The sequence below is a fragment of the Sminthopsis crassicaudata genome, chromosome 1 (genome assembly GCF_048593235.1).
Source record: "Sminthopsis crassicaudata isolate SCR6 chromosome 1, ASM4859323v1, whole genome shotgun sequence".
Taxonomy (NCBI): Eukaryota; Metazoa; Chordata; class Mammalia; order Dasyuromorphia; family Dasyuridae; genus Sminthopsis; species Sminthopsis crassicaudata.
In genome coordinates this window covers 18339245-18355627 of record NC_133617.1, presented here as the reverse complement: position 1 = coordinate 18355627, position 16383 = coordinate 18339245, and the positions used below count along the sequence as shown (strand labels likewise).

The following is a 16383-nucleotide window of genomic DNA, read 5'->3' as shown; positions in this document are numbered from 1 at the left end:
TTAATCTGGCGCTCTTCACCCTGGCTCCCCAGCCTGGGTGGCCAAGCCAAGATGGATAGCCAAAAGAGGTAAGGGTTTTGGTAGTGAACACATGGGTCTTCTGACCAGGTGTTCACTAGGGAACCAACAAGTCAGGGCATCATTTAGGGCATTATGTGAGTAGGTATAATAAAGGCTTTTAAGATTACATGTGGCTGTTCTTGAGTGCGCTACCGGTTATTAAGCTACAGATTCAAGAGATTGTGGCCAGAGACTTTTGAAGGCCTCAGAGGAGGCGAGCCGGGTAGAGTTCACACTGCAGAGGACAGTGGTCAAAGGTACTCTGGTGGGTCTAGGACAGACTAGTAATTGTAACTGCCAGGAGAGCACGTTACACCCTCCCACTAACAAATATCAGAAGTAGCTCCGAGCCCCCATTCCCTCCTCCTAACAAATATCAGAAGTAGCTCTGAGCCCCCATTCCCTCCCACTAACAAATATCAGAAGTAGCTCTGAGCCCCCATTCCCTCCCACTCCTAACAAATATCGAGGTGACTCTGAGCCCCCATTCCCTCCTCCTAACAAATATCAAGGTGACTCTGAGCCCCCATTCCCTCCTCCTAACAAATATCAAGGTGACTCTGAGCCCCCATTCCCTCCTCCTAACAAATATCGAGGTGACTCTGAGCCCCCATTTCCTCCTCCTAACAAATATCGAGGTGACTCTGAGCCCCCATTCCCTCCTCCTAACAAATATCGAGGTGACTCTGAGCCCCCATTCCCTCCTCCTAACAAATATCGAGGTGACTCTGAGCCCCCATTCCCTCCTCCTAACAAATATCGAGGTGATTCTGAGCCCCCATTCCCTCCTCCTAACAAATATCGAGGTGACTCTGAGCCTCCATTCCCTCCTCCTAACAAATATCGAGGTGACTCTGAGCCCCCATTCCCTCCTCCTAACAAATATCGAGGTGACTCTGAGCCTCCATTCCCTCCTCCTAACAAATATCGAGGTGACTCTGAGCCCCCATTCCCTCCTCCTAACAAATATCAGAAGTAGCTCCGAGCTCCCCATTCCCTCCCACTAACAAATATCAGAAGTAGCTCTGAGCCCCCATTCCCTCCCACTAACAAATATCAGAGGTTATCTCTGAGCCCCCGTTCTCTCCCGCCTCCCATCTGGATGTCTGAATATGTGCAGGTTGGGGGGCTCTCCATAGATGGGGGCCGCCTGGACGCCTGTGTAGGGGACTCTCTCAAACCAAAGCTCCATTACCCTCTTGAGTCCCCCGAGGACAGGCTCCCGGCTCTCAGCAGTCAAGTGCATTCATCCTTTCTCTAAGCAGCGCTTCATTCCTTTTTTAAACTGTATAATTTCTGCCTGATTGTAATGGCATATTTTAAAATTACCAGAAATCAAAGCCGGAAAATGGATACTGTGGCTTTTATTGCCAGCCCGAGCTGCATTAACACAGCCTGTAATGTGGGGAATAAAAACAGCCCCTCCCCTCCCCCTCCCTCCCTTTTTTTTTTTTTTTTTTTGAGACAGTAATAGGAGAAAATTGGTTTTGAAACTGAATAAAAGTCCCTTTCAGAGGAAATCATTTCTTTCACGGCACCTTTGCTGCGAGTAGAATAGGGATAATGAAAGGTAGTTCTGTGATTGTCTTTCACTGCCGGCGAGTGAGTTAGCAGGGCTGGGACAGATGGGAGTCTCAGCCGGTCCATCTCGCTCGGCGGAGGCTCGGGAAATACAAGATTGCAATAATTGCCTCGTAACAAGGAGCTTGTTGTGAAATTAGGATCTTGAGGAAGTCGCGGGGAAAAGGCTTTTCCTCATGAATACTTCATTATTAGCAGAGGCCTTGCAATTTCAGGCTGCAGACACCTGTTTAGTATTAAATAACTTTCCTTTCTTCCCATCCCCCCCATCATCCCCCCCCCCCAGCTCCCACTCCCCATTCTTCTTTTCCCCAAATCTAGGATTATGTTCACGAGCTCCGCTGTTGGGAATACCAAGTTTTCGGTTTCCCTCCCTCACAAGGAAGGGGTTGGGGTTTAGGGTGGAGGAGAGAAGCCAGGCTGAGGCTTGGGGAAGGGGCTTCCAGAACTCAAAACACTGGGAATCCCAGTAGCTAGGACAAATGGAGTTAATTTTCTTTTTAATTTTTTTGCTGAGGCAATTAGGGTTAAGTGACTTGCCCAGGGTCACACAGCCAGGAAGGGTTTAAGTGTCTGAGGCAAGATTTGAACTCAGGTCCTCCTGACTCCAGGGCTGGTGCACCACCTAGCTGCCCCCAAATTAAGTTCATTTTCAAAGGGGCAGGAGGTGGATAATGGCCTACACAGGCAAGCCCTGGGACAGGAAGGCTAAGTGAGGGACTCAGGTCAAGGAAGAGGCCAGGGGAGGGGCACAACATACCAGGAGCGCCATCCCCAGATGTGAAAAGTTACAGTATGGCCACCAGAAATACTTCTAGTGCAAAAGTGGCCAAAAAGGGACCTCAGACATCACTTCGTTCGCTCCCTTGGCTTCTGGATGGGGAAATTAAGTCACAGGGTGGGGAAGAGACTTGCACAAGGGGGAAACCCAGGATTCGAATCCAGGATCTCTGCCTCCCATCCAATTTTCTTTCCCTCAGAGCGGACTCTGCTGATTGACTGTCAGACTTTCTAGGGATCTGGATGATCCTCAGCTCTGCTCTTATTTTACAGATGAGGGAAGTGCCCGAACTTAGGAAGTTCAAACAGGCAGAATCAGCATTCGAACCCTTGTTCTCTTGAGCTTCTCTAAGAGGGGCTCGATGAGAGTGTGAATAAGGGAATGAAGGATGATGCCTTCCCCCGGAAATCTCAGATCCTCAGGACCCTTATTGTTCCCTCTCCCGGTCTGTTAGGTTGGAGAGTAGCTTTGTTCTGGCGCCGACTTTGGATTAAACAAGACTCTTCTTGTGTTTTGTGTCGTTCTTATTAATAACAGTAATCACAGCCTGGGCATGTGGGGGGAGGCTCCATGCTGTGCCCTTATCTGACCCTGGCAAGAAGGTAGCTTAGGGTATTATTAGCCCCACTTTACAGATAAAGCCACTGAGGCCCTGAGAGTTGCAACTTGCCTGCTGTCATACAGGTTTAATTAGAGGCCCAGCCCGAGGGAGACCTCAGATCTCCCAGCCACAAGTGGGTACTTGCCCAGGAGGCTGTCTGGCCTCCCTCAGCTTTCCTTTCAGCCCTGCTGTCTATGAGTCAGGACCCGGGGAAGGGGGAGGAGAGAGAAAGGTTGGGGAGGCTGCTGGCCTCCTTGCCTCCACCGTCAGGATGAAGTGAGCACCTACAGAGTGCTTGTGGATGCTCTCCAGCCTCAGTTTCCTCATCTGCAAAAGTCACTTCCAGATCTTCATCTATGATCTCTCTAGTCCCAGCCCCTTGTTTTAGCTGGCATGGAAACCGAGTCTGGGGAAGAAAGTGGATCTCCCCAAGAACCTTCAGTCTGGAGGGAGATTCAGTCTTCCAGAGCCACGTCGCCTTTCTCTCATACCCACCTCTCCTCTCCCCAGTCACTGGGCCCTTCCCCCCCTGGGCAACAGCTGGCACAGGAGAGAGAGTCCAGGGCCAGATTTTGCTAGCTGGTGACCCTGGGTGAGTCGCTCAGCTCCATCTGCCTCAGTTTCTTCATCTTCAGCTGGAGAAGGAAGTGGCCAAGCCCTGCTATGGAGAGTCAGACAGGAACTCCTTGACCTTGTACAAGGAAGTCAGAGGGGGGCTGGTCCTTTGGAGCCTTGGGTAAGACACTTCCCACCTCCAAGCACAGGCAGAGCCCTCTGAAGACAGAAGATGTGGACTAGGAGACCGCTAAAGTCGGTTCTGACCGGGATTCAGTGTCCGCGTCATCCCCCGGACTCCGGCCTGACCAGGGCCTCCATGGTGGGTGCTCATACGTGGCTTTGCCCAGCGAGTTCTGAGGCGATGACACTGGGCCTCCACTGTCTGGTGCCCAGTGGCCCAGACTGAGGGCCCGGCCTGTGGCTGGGATGAGGGCTTAGTCCCTGACCAGAGCCCATCTGCGGCTGGGACTGGGGTTTGGTCTGTGGCTTGGGTGGAGGCCCATGGGGGCAGGTCCCAATGCTAGGATGGTGATCACTGCAGTTCTCTCAAATGAGATCCCTTGCGTCCGGCACCCCCCAACACCCACGTAGGAGTGGGGCTCAGTCTGGCCGGCAGACGGGGCAGACAATTCCAGGAGACTGGGGGGGTGGAGGGGTACCATCAGAGAGAAGCGTGGAGGGTAACTCTGAGTCACACAGACTCTTCTCACTTTGGGGTTTTTCTGTCTTTCTCTTTTGGTTTGATTTTTCTTGTACAACATGTCCTGTCTAAACATATTTAAGGGGATTGCACATGTTCAATCTGCTATCCTTGGGAGGGGAGAGGGGAGAGAGGGACAGAGAGGTGAGAGAAGGAGGGAGAAAAATTTGGAATACAAAGTCTTACGAAAATGAAGGCTGAACCTTGAATACTATTGAGAAATTCAAAATAAAATCAAAGAGAATCTCAGAAGGAAAAAGCTCCAAGGCCTGAAGTTGCTTCCAGCCTGAGCCCGCAGAGGGGACCAGAGAAAGAGACCCACTCGTTCTCTGTGCTCCTAGGGGAGACAGAAGGAACAGGATGGAAACCAGGGGGAGAGGATGGAGCGGAGGGAACCTCAAGAGCTGGAGGCAACCCGGCATGGCCCCTACTCAGCCATATACAGGATGGGCCCAAATCAGATGAAACTGTTATTGGGAAATACTGCAGAAAATAAAAATACAACAGAACGTGGATTGTGTTCTGTTTGGAAAGGGCATCAGTGTGGTGGAAGCGCCCGTCTTCTGTGGGAGGCTGACCCCCCTGCTCTTAGCTGACCCCTTGTGTATATGGAAGTCCTCAGGGAAAGGGCCTTGCCCAAGGTCATACATGCAATCTATGGCGAAGCTGGGATTTGAACTCAGGGCCTCTGACTCTAGATCTCAGGGTCTTTGTTGGTGGAGGGAGGAGGGAGAGGCAAAAGGAGATAAAGAAGAAAGGGAGAGAAGAGACACTGAAGGAAATGCAGTATAGAGAAAGAAGGAAAGATGGCAGCTGGGGCAAAATCTGCCTCAGTCCTCAGCTTCCATAACTGCGAAATGGGTATGATAATAGTAGTATCTGCCTCTTAGGGTGATTGCTATGAGGATAAATGATAGAGCCTGGCAAGGGCTTGGCCAGCCTTGAAGCACCATATAAACATTGCCTATTACAGTGGGAGGGGGACCTGAGATCGAGTGAAAGTCAAATGTCAGCGTGCCCAGGTGTCAGAGGTGATTCAGGGTGCAGCATGGGGCCCAGTGGCAAGTCCCGGGTCTCTGTCCAGCCCTAACCCTCGCTCAGTCTGTGACTGTACACGTGGCGCAACATTTCTGAGGTTCAGTTTCTTTATCTGAAAAATGAGGGTAACCTCCCACACACCTTGTACTTTGCTCATTAAAAGAGGAATCAGTTATGTAAACTGAAAAGCATTTTTAGAAAAGAAAAAGGGGTTCCCATTTTGGGGAGGTCAGTCCCACATCTTCTTCTGTGACACAGTGAGAGAAAAGGCCTGGGAGTGGGGAGCTCCATTCTATCTAGAATCAAAACATCCTTGAGCCTTAGTTTCCCCATCTGTCAAATATCGGGGAGGGAGAAGTTGGCTCATATTTCAAGAGGACAGTGGTCCTTGAGCATCAACAAACGCCTCCTGGTGTAATCCCCTCCTTTTTTTTAATAGATGAAGGTGAAAGGACTTAGGGTGTGGCCCACAGGAGGGGGAGCATTTGAACCCAGGTCCTCTGGCCTAAAACAAGTCTTCCTCTCATAAGAATCCTGTTGGACTCTGGCTGTAGAATCGGGTGTAGGTCATAATGGGATGCTGTGTTTTATTTAATCACACTTATTTGTTACAAGGGACAGTTCTCTTCTTGGCAGGAGTGAGGAGAGTTCCAACAAGAGCATCAATGAAATAGTTATTTTAAAATACAATAAAAACACTGGATTTGGTGTCAGAAGGTCGTGCCTCAAATGCTAAGCCTACCACTTACTATATCTGTGTGACCCTGGACAAGCTACCTTAGTTTGTGGGCCTCAGTTTTCTCATCTATAAAATGGAGGGTTGGGCTGATGAAATTAAAGATTTCTTAGAGTTGAGTTCTGAGGTCTTCCATTCTTCCCATTTGAGCTAAACTAGAAATGTCTCTCCCCGCTTCCCTGGCCTCTAACTGCAGCCCTCCAGTAATCAGCTCTTCTCTTACCTTGCAGTGTGACAGAGCTCCGTGAGGCCCGGGCCCCAGTTACATCTCCACCATGTTGGCCTGTCTGCAGCGAACTCAGAACCCACCCCCTCAGCATCTCCCCTGCCCCAACAAGACCCTGGAGCTCCGAAAGTGTAAGTGTGGGGATTGGGAAGGGCGGAGGGGAAGCCCCTGGATCTCCGGTCAGATCCACACCTGTCCATGTTTGGTAGAAACAGTATCCCAGCATCCCCAGGGAGCCTCCTCTGGGAGGAGAGCTCAGTCCCATAACTTGGACCCCTGGGGGCCAAACTTCTGTCGTGCCTTCACTTTCATCCGATATGGAGCAAGCCATCTCTGGGTTTAACCTTCACCCTGTGGAAAATGAGATTAGTCTAGATAACTTCTTAGGGAGAGCAGGAGGAGTCTTAAGATGAAGGGGACCTGAATTCAAACTCCAGCTCTGCCTCGTGCTGCTTTCCTGGTCTGGAGAGAGCGACTTAAAAATGACTGTAAAATGGAGGAGGTGGGGGTGGGGAGGAGCTGGTCTCCTTAACTCAAATCCCAGAATTTGCTTCTCTAATATTTGGATAATTTATTTCAACATAGTTGTTTTCTTTTGTAATCTTCTGAATTTCATCTCAGGCATTGGAAAAGATGAGAAGGGGTCTCTAGGCTTTCCATAACTGTGAAAGGGAAACTTAAAGAATCCAGATTAGATAATGTCGAAGGCTGCTTTCAGCCTTCTCTCTCTCAATCTTAGCTTCTTTAACTGTCCCCTGTTTAGTCTGATATAGCCCATTGTTCTGGATCTGGTTCTAGTCCCCCTTTGTTTCATCTGTGCAATGTACAGATATGTGTGAAGTATACAGATAGTATATGTAAACAGATAAGACATAGTAGCACCTCACCTGCCCCAGGCAGGGCCTGAGCCTCATGGTTTTTAGGTCCCTTCTGCCCTAGAATTATCAATTCTATTTGAACTCCATTATGACCTAAGGAAAGAAGGAAGGATGTGTTAACAATTGGAGGTGCCTGGTGTCCCACAGCATGACTAGTTTATTGAGAGCTCTGCCCACAGAAGCTGGATGACCAAGATTGCTGCTTGGAGCAAGAGGCTCTGCTCAGTTTAATTAAATTGTGCTGAAATCTGGGGGAAAGACAGAGCTTAGAATCATAGAAGGAGGAATCTAAGAGGGTCACATGGGGTCATAGAGTCCCAAGTAGCAGAGCTTAGTCAGGCAGCCAGTAAACACTTAACAAGGCCTATTGTATGCCAGGCACTGGGGATACCAAAAGAGGCCTGCCCTGCTCCCTGAGACCTTACAATCTAATGGGGAAGGTAATGAGCAAGGCTAAATGCAGGATAAAGAGGAAATAGAGTGAAGGCAGCGGAATGGAGTTATTTGGGATTTGAAGAAAGTCAGGAAGCAGAGAGGAGGAGAGAGAGCATTCTGGGGAAGGAAGACAGCCAGAGAGAATGCCCGGAGCTGAGAGATAGAGGGTCCTGCCAGGAAGTCAGTGCCACTGAATCAAAAAGACATGTTGAGGAATGAGGTGTGAGAAGACAGAAAAGGTGGAGGGGCCTGGGTGTGAAGCAGAAAACTATGTTTACTCCTGGATATGATAGGGAGCCACTGCAGTTTATTGAGAAGATGAGTAACACTTCAGTCCTTTAATGTTTGGAGGATAGATTAGAGTGAGAAGAGACTGAAGGCAATGGATCCCTCAGAGACCCTCACAGCAGAGTGAAATAATAAAGGTCTGTACCAGAGGGTGGGCAGAGAAGGGGGTCCATTGGAGAGATGCTGCAGAGGTGAAACTGATGAGAGATGCTGCAGAGATAAAATAGATGAGAGATGTTGCAGAGGTGAAACTTGTGAGAGATGCTGCAAGCATGAAACTGATGAGAGATACTGTAGAGGTGAAAGTGATAAGAGATGCTGCAGAGGTGAAACTAATGAGAGATGCTACAGAGGTGAAATAGATGAGAGATGCTGCAGAGATGAAATTGATGAGAGATGCTGCAGAGGTAAAACTGATGAGAGATGCTACAGAGATGAAACTGATGAGAGATGCTGTAGAGGTGAAACTGATGAAAGATGCTACAGAGGTGAAACTGACAGCCTTGGTGCCATATTGAATCTGGGGGGATGAGAGAGTGAAAAGTTCCAGCTTCCTCCTCGTCTGGGAATTGAGGGTACTAGAGATGCTAGTGCCTTCCCTATTAGTACAGGGAAAGTAGGAGGGAAAGAGGGTTTGGGGGGAAAGAGAGTGAGCTCTGTTTTGGACATGAAGCCTTTAAGATGTCTTTTGCATATTAAATTCAAGATGCCTGAAAGGCCACTGGAGATGTAAGATTGGAGGTCAGCAGAGACTGAGGCAATACAAGTAGATTTGAGAATCATCAGATGGTCACTGAATCCATGGGAGCTTCACCAAGTGAAGTAGAATAGTGGGAGAAGAGGTGGGCCCAGGATAAAGCCCTGAGGGAGACTTATGGATAGTCTGACCTGGAGGAGGGTCCAGCTGAGAAGGTCAAGAAGGAAAAAGTAGAGAGGAAGAAAACCAGGAGGCAGGTCCTGAAAACCTAAAGAGAAGAGAATATTGGGGGAGAGTGATCAGCAGTGTCAAAGGTGGGGGCAGAGAGGTCAAGGAAAATGAGTTTTGAGAGAAGGCCACTGGATTTGGCAGCTAATAAGTAACTGTGGAGAAAGCAACTCGGGTGGAATGATGAGGTCAGAAGGCAGATTATAGGGGGTTAAGAAAAGAGTGAGAGGAGGGAAAGGCTATAATAATAGCCTTTGGAAGAGTTTAGCTACAAAGGACGGAAGAATTCCATAAGGTGATAGTTATTGAGGATGGAAGGATCAGTGCAGGGTGTTTCAGGATGGGAGGGACAGGGCATATTTGTAGGCAGAAGGGAATGAGTAGGGAGAGATTGAAATAAGTGAGAGTGGGAGGCCAGGAAGGCAATCTGTTGGAGGAGACAGGATGGGATGGAGTTACTTGATCAGGTAGAAGGCTTAGCTTTCCAAAGGGATATAGTCACTTTTTGTGAGATGGAATAAAAGACAAAGTTAGAGCTGGGAGGGCCATTAGAACAGGGAATATCAGAGGTAGGAGAGGATGTCAGGGCTAGAGGGGCCTAAAAACATTCTCCAGATCTGAAGTTCTTAATTAGAGTCCACAGGGCTCTATGAATTTGCTAGTGAAAATCATGTCTTTATGCCTTTTGGTTTCCTACATACTGAGTTTTATTTGATATATTTAATTTTGTCCTTCTGACTTCCCATGAGGGTCCCCAGACTTCACCATGATGGTTACAGGAGTCCATGATGATAACAAGCCCTATACCCCTCATTTTGCAGAAATTCTGGAAGCTAGCCCAAGGTGCTTCTGGGGATGAGCTCCCTAAAGTACCTGAGATAGGGGAAGGAGGGGGAAGAAAGGAGGGAAGGGGGGGGTGGAGACACGGACAGGAAGGGGAAGAAGGGCAAAGAGGCCCTGAGATGGGAGGGGCTGGGGCAGCTGGTCCTAGAACTGCTTCCTTTGCCTGCAGAGGAGAATCAGCTGGTGGCCCACCCTGGCCCTCCCTCCCCCCCAGACTGGACCCAGAGCTCTGGGCAACTTGGATTCTTCTAGACTTATTGAAAGTGACATTGACTTACCAGGTAATTAAAGAGACCAGGAATAGAGAGGAGGGAGGAAGGGATGGAGAGATAAGCAAATTAAATAGGCGGCCTCGGGCCTTCCCACAAGTGCCCCAGCTCAGCTGGTGACCAAAACAAGCAGGCCTGGTCGGGCCTAATGAGTGAGAAAGGTCTGTTCCCCTTCAAGCAGGGGCAGCATCCGCTTGACTCCTCCCCACCAACCAGACACAGGCAGGGACAGCATCCTCCCTTACTCCCCAAGTCCAGATAGGGGGAACCAAGTGAGGGCCTGGCACCTCTCAGCTCACTGTTAAACCCTGGGGGCCAAGGGCCCCCCCCTTGGTCATGTCCTGGCCCATCTCTCAGCAGAAGTAATACTGGTAGAAGGAATCAGAGGCCCAATCCCAGAGCTCTACTCTACCCTTTATCCCTCCATCCATTCACCTTCCCCTCTGAGCCTTAGTTTCCTTTTCTGTAAAAAATGAGACAAGACCCAACAGCTTTTGAGGTTCCTTCCAGCTCTGAGTCATCAGACTACAGATCTTGCCTTAGAAGGAGCCTCTGGGTTCTAGGCCATTCCCTGAAGACCTGAGACCTGAGGGAAGTGAGCTGGCATCTCTTAGTAAGGGTGTGGCCTGTGCCCTCTGCCTTTGCTTTTGAGCACTGGGGGGGAGGGTAGAGCTGGGCAGATGGGATAGGGTCAGCACCAAGCTCCTCCCCCCCACACCCCCACCCCCAAAGACTCTGGAGCAGCCTGACTTCCTAGGCTTTGGCCCCCCGGCTCACACACACACACACACACACACACACACACCAGGTTCTCCAGGCGGGGTAGGGCCAGGTCAGGCCCAGAAGTGGCTGGTAAATCCTATTAGCCTGCCAGGCCTTTGATTAATTCGGGGTGAATCTCACCCATAGGTGAGGTGACTCACTCCCTGCCCAAGGGCCGCTGGCGGGGAGGGATCCTGGAGCAGCCCCCCCTCGCCCTGTTGCGTCCTGAAGTGACTCGGCTCCTCCTGGGCCCCCTCCCCCACTGCCCTGATGAAAGTCTGCTTTTCTTCCAAAGCTGACCTTGGCTGGTCCTTCCCAGGTAGCTCCAGTATCCCGGGCAGATGGGAAACAGGCCCCACAACATGGGCTTTGAGCTGGGAGGTAGCCTGGCCAACCCCTCCCTCCTGAATTGAGACCCACAATGGGGGTCACTTGGCCAAGACCTGCCCTTGGACCCCGGCCCGGGGACTGAGAAACTGGGGATGGGGAGGGCGGGAGAGGAGCCTGAAGGGAGAGACATGGTGGCTAAGAACCCAGTGTGGGGAGAGAAGGCCAAGGTCCAGCTGCGGAGTTCCCATCTGCCGAGCCCTCCCTCCCCCCATCCTCTTTCTTTGGGAGAGCGCCTGCTGCTCCGGGCTCAGCCCTGCTTCTCTGGGACAGGTGAAGGCAAAGGAGGGAGAGCTAGCCAGCTGAGGCATTCGGCAAAGGCCCATGGCAGGCCCGGGGCTCTCCTCCCTCATGCTGCCTCCGCTAGCCCACCCCAAGGAGGCAGGAGCTCTCCCCGGCTTTTGGCCTCCTGGCGCCTTCCTCCCCATCTCTTGGCTCCGGGAGAGCACGGCCTTCCTGGGACACAGTCCTGTTTATTTCAGCTGTGTGGGGCTTTCTCACTAATAAATATTTGACTTGATTGTAATGCTATTGATATATAAACTTTGAATCATCTGCGGCTAAAAATAAGGACCACTGGGGAGCTGGGCCTCCAGCTCTGAAGGACAAACAATGCCCCCATGGTCTGTTTCCTAGCCAGCCCAAAGAGGGACAGCATCTTTGCCTGGTATCTTAAGGCGTGCTCCTCTGGGAAGAGTCTGTCTTGGAAGGAGGGGGGAGGGGCTTCCACAAAAGCTGAACAGAAGAGGAAAGCAATGAGCCCTCCTTCCTGGGAGCCTCTGCACCCAGCCAAAAAGGTGGTGGGATCTCCTAGCTCCTAGATTTAGAACTGAGCGGGACCTTGGGCGGTAAAAAAGCCTTTTTACCAACAAGGAAATTGTCAAGTCTCTCTGGTTGGTCATTTGTTACAATGTTGCTATGACTGTGTACAATGTTGGTCATTTGTTACAATGTTGCTATGACTATATACAATGTTGGTCACTTGTTACAATGTTGCCATGACTATGTACAATGTTGGTTACTTGTTACAATATTGCCATGACTATGTACAATGTTCACCTGGTTCTTCTGCTGACTTCCCATTGCATCAGTTCCTATGAGTCTTGCAGGGATCTTTTGAAAACAGCCCCCTGAAGAGTATTCTATTACAATCCTATACCACTTTTTCAGCCATTTCCCAATTGACAGACATCCCTGTAATTTCCAATTCTTTGCCACCACAAAGCATGTATACTTTTTTTTGGTACAAATGGGTCTTTTCCTCTTTTCTTTGCTCTCTTTGATATTCAGACCTAGTAGTTGTGTTTCTGGATCAAAAGTATGCACAGTTTTAGAGCTCTTTGAACCTAATTCCAAATTGTTCTTCAGACTTGTTGGATCAGTTCACAACTCCATCGACTCTACTTAGTTTCTCAGTTTCCTCATATCCCCTCCAACATTCGTCATTTTTCTTTTCTGACACATTAGCCAGTCTTATAGATATGAGGGAAACCTCAGTTCTTTTAATTTGCATTTCTCCAATCAAATAGTGATTTAGAGATAACTTTGATTTCTTCTAAAAACTGCTTGTTCATATTCTTTTTTACCATTTGTAAGTTAGAGAATGGCTCTTATTTTTGTAAATTTGACTCAGTTTCCTATATATTTGAGAAATGAAAGCCTTTACCAGAGAAACCTACTATAAATCACTTGTACACACACATATATACACATACACCCACACAAAGTTAATTTAAATTTCCTTTTAATTTTAGGTATATCTGGTTTTATTTGGACAAAATCTTTTTAATTTCACGTTCTCAAAATTATCCATTATATTTCATGTGATCCTTTTTAATTTCTTATTTTGTCAAAATTCTTCCCTTATTTATAGACCTGACAGGCATTTTTCCAGGCCCTCCTAATTTATTTATGATATCACCCTTTATGTCTAAAAATCATTTCTCCATTTTGACCTTATTTTAGTATATGATGTGAGGTGTTGGTCTATATCTAGTTTCAACCAAATTGCTTTCTAATTTTCCTAGCAATCTTTATCACATAGTGAATTCTTGGCCCCAGAGCTTGGACTTTTAGGTTTATCAAACATTATGTTTTCTGTGATCATTTAATCTATTTCACTGATCCACTACTTTATTTCTTAGTCAGTTCCAGTTGTTTCCATGATTACTACTTTGTAATAGAATTTGAATTCTGTTACAACTAAGCCACTTTTCTTCACATTATTCTTGACCTTTTGTTCTTCCAGATTTTATTATTCCATCTAGATTTATAAAATAATTCTTTGGTAATTTTATTGGTATGAAACTGCATAAGCAAATTAATTTAGGTAAAATTGTCATTATATTGACTCAGCCTATCCATGAGCAATTAATTTTTCTCAAGTTGCTCAGATTTGTCTTTATGTGAAATGTTTTGTAATTATGTTCATATAGTTTCTGGGTTTGTCTTGGCAGGTAGACTTCTAAGCATTCTATATTATCTACAATCATTTTAGTGGAATTTGTCTTTCTATCTCTTTCTGCTGAGTTTGGGGAGGGGGGATTGGTAATATGCTGATGATATGAATTTGTTTTATATCTTGCAACTTTGCTAAAGTTACTGTTTCAACTAGTTTTTAGTTGCTTCTCTAGAATTTTCTAAGTATACTATCATATCTCTGCTCAGAGTCCTAATTTTGTTTTCTCATTGCCTCTTTTAATTCCTTCCATTTCTTTTATCTTCTCTTATTACTGTATCTAACATTTCTAAAACAATATTTAATAATAATGGCAATAATAGATCTCCTTGTTTCACCCCTGATCTTACTGGAAAGGGTTCTACTTTATCTCCATTTCAGATAATATTTGCTTTTTGTTTTAAACAGATACTACTTGTCATTTTAAGCTCCATTTATTCCCAAACTTTCTAGAGTCTTTTTTTCCCCCTGAGGCTGGGGTTAAGTGACTTGCTCAGGGTCACACAGCTAGGAACTTTCTAGAGTCTTTAATAAAAATGGGTATTGTATTTTATAAAAAAAAAATCTTTTTCTGCATCTATTGAGATAATCAAATGTTTTTGCTGGTCTTGTTATTGATTTGGTCATTTATATTCATTGGTTTTTTCCCCCTAATATTGAATTCCTAGTGTAAATCCTAACTGTGAAGTAATAGTAATTTCTGTAACATTACAGCAGTCTCCTTGCTCGGATTTTATTTTAAAATTTTGTATTAATAATCATTAAGGAAATTAAGGACAATCTTTTGGGGTTTTTTCCTCTGGTTTTGCTTTTCCTAGTTTTGGTGTCAAAACCACATTTGTGTCGTAAAGGAATTTGTATAAATCTCCTTCTTTACCTGTTTTTCCAAATGGTTTATATAAAATGCTTGTTAGAATTCACTTGTAGTCCACAGTTCTTCCTCTCTTTGACCTGAACCCCTTGGACAGTGTCTGGTGAAACCCAGAAGAGCCTCTCTTCAGAATGATTCTTTAGATGCATAAAATAAATGAAAGCCAAGAATATTGAAATATGATTATCCAAAAAAATGTTAAGTTCAAAGACCCCAATTTAAGAACTTTACTCTCTCTTCCTGTCCTCTCTTACCATCCTTTTTTCTTTCTTTTCCCTTCTCCCCTCTTCTCCTTTCCTTTTTCCCCTCTCTTCTCTTTTTCTCTCCTCCTGTCCTCTCTTATCATCCTTTCTTCTTTCTTTTCCCTTTTTCTTTCCTCTTCTCCTTTCCTTTTCTCTCCCCTTCTCTTTTTCTCTCCTCTTGTCCTCTCCTACCATCCATTCTTCTTTCTTTTCCCTTCTCCCCTCTTCTCCTTTTCTTTTCTCTCCCCTCCTCTTTCCCTCTAGTAGTAGAAGGGAGCATTTTAGCACATGGAGAGATGCCCACTTTATTCCATCCTCCCAGACTCTGTTCCTTGGGGCAGGAGCTCATAGGTTATTTGGAGATTTAGAGCTAGAAAAGATCTCTCATTTTACAGATGAGGAGAGTCCATTCATTTTACAGCTGAGTATACCGAGGTTCAGAAAGAGGAAGTAACATGGCCAAGATCACACAGGTGGCTAATGTCAATGGATAGAGTGCTGCATTCAGGATCAGGAAGACCTGAATTCACCTGTACTTCAGTTTCCTCCTCTGTAAAATGGGGATAATAATAGCTCCTATTTCACAGGTGGGAAATACCTGTTTCCCCATCTCCCAGGTGAGGAATCAGTGAGGTAATCTTTGCAAACCTTAGAGGTCCATACAAACTTGAGCTATCGTCCTTCAACTACTATAAAGCTGGAGCACTGAAATCCCATTGGACCCAACTCCCAATTCAGCCTGGGGCAGGAGGAAAGGGGACAGGCTAGGGCCGGGCCCAAGGCTCCCCCAGATAGTCCCTTTTCTACCGTCTTTTCCTGGCCCTGTCTCAGCCCTTCTATTGTATTGTCTAAGAGAGCCTTCCCTGTCTTCATGTAATGGCAGTAATAATAGCTGACATTTCTGGAGCGCTTTGCAGGTGACAAAGCCCTTTCAAGGAGATTATCTCATTTGATCCTGTGAGGGAGGCAGGGCAGGGATTATCCCGCCCCACTCTGCAGAGAGAGACCAAAGCTCACGGGAGACGGATTGGCTCTCCGTGCCTAGCACAGGGCCCCTGCCCGAGCAGATGCTCGGCCAGTGACTGCTGAGGGGAGGGGAGGAGAATGGAAAGGAGGGGTTCTGGGGGAGGTAGAGGAAGAAGGGATGGTAGGGGAAGGAGAGGGAAATCAAGAAGGGGAGGGGGGAGAAATGGAAAGGAGAGGAGGGGAGAGAAAAGGAAAAGAGAGGGGGGAAAGAAAAGGAAAAGAGGAGAGGAGAGAAAAGGAAAGGAGCAGAGGGGAGAGAAAAGGAAAAGAGGGGGGGAAAGAAAATGAAAAGAGGAGGGGAGAGAAAAGGAAAGGAGCAGAGGGGAGAGAAAAGGAAAAGAGGGGAGAAAGAAAAGGAAAAGAGGAGGGGAGAGAAAAGGAAAGGAGAGGAGGGGAGAGAAAAGGAAAGGAGCAGAGGGGAGAGAAAAGGAAAAGAGAGGGGGGAAAGAAAAGAAAAAGAGGAGAGGAGAGAAAAGGAAAGGAGGAGGGGAGAGAAAAGGAAAGGAGAGGAGGGAAGAGAAAAGGAAAAGAGGAGGGGAGAGAAAAGGAAAGGAGAGGAGGGGAGAGAAGCCCCTTACCTTAACATGGGGTGGGCGTATCTATGTACCTGTGGTTAAGTCCTTCCCCGTACATGAACCTCAGTTTCCCCATATGAAAAATGAATGACTTGAGTTGGATCAGAGATCCTCAGCCTGAGGTCGGTGAACTTGGGTTTGTT

The 16383-nt window shown here is 47.3% G+C and overlaps 1 protein-coding gene across 1 annotated transcript in view; it reads left to right on the top strand.

The window, feature by feature from the left end:
* The window catches only part of FAM222A (family with sequence similarity 222 member A), a 69113-nt gene that overhangs the window by 35695 nt on the left and 17035 nt on the right, over nt 1-16383 (top strand). The window contains exon 2 of the mRNA XM_074295401.1: nt 6286-6412. Coding sequence (XP_074151502.1) covers nt 6331-6412 — 82 coding nt within the window. The 5' untranslated portion in view covers nt 6286-6330. The remainder of the gene's footprint in view (nt 1-6285; nt 6413-16383) is intronic.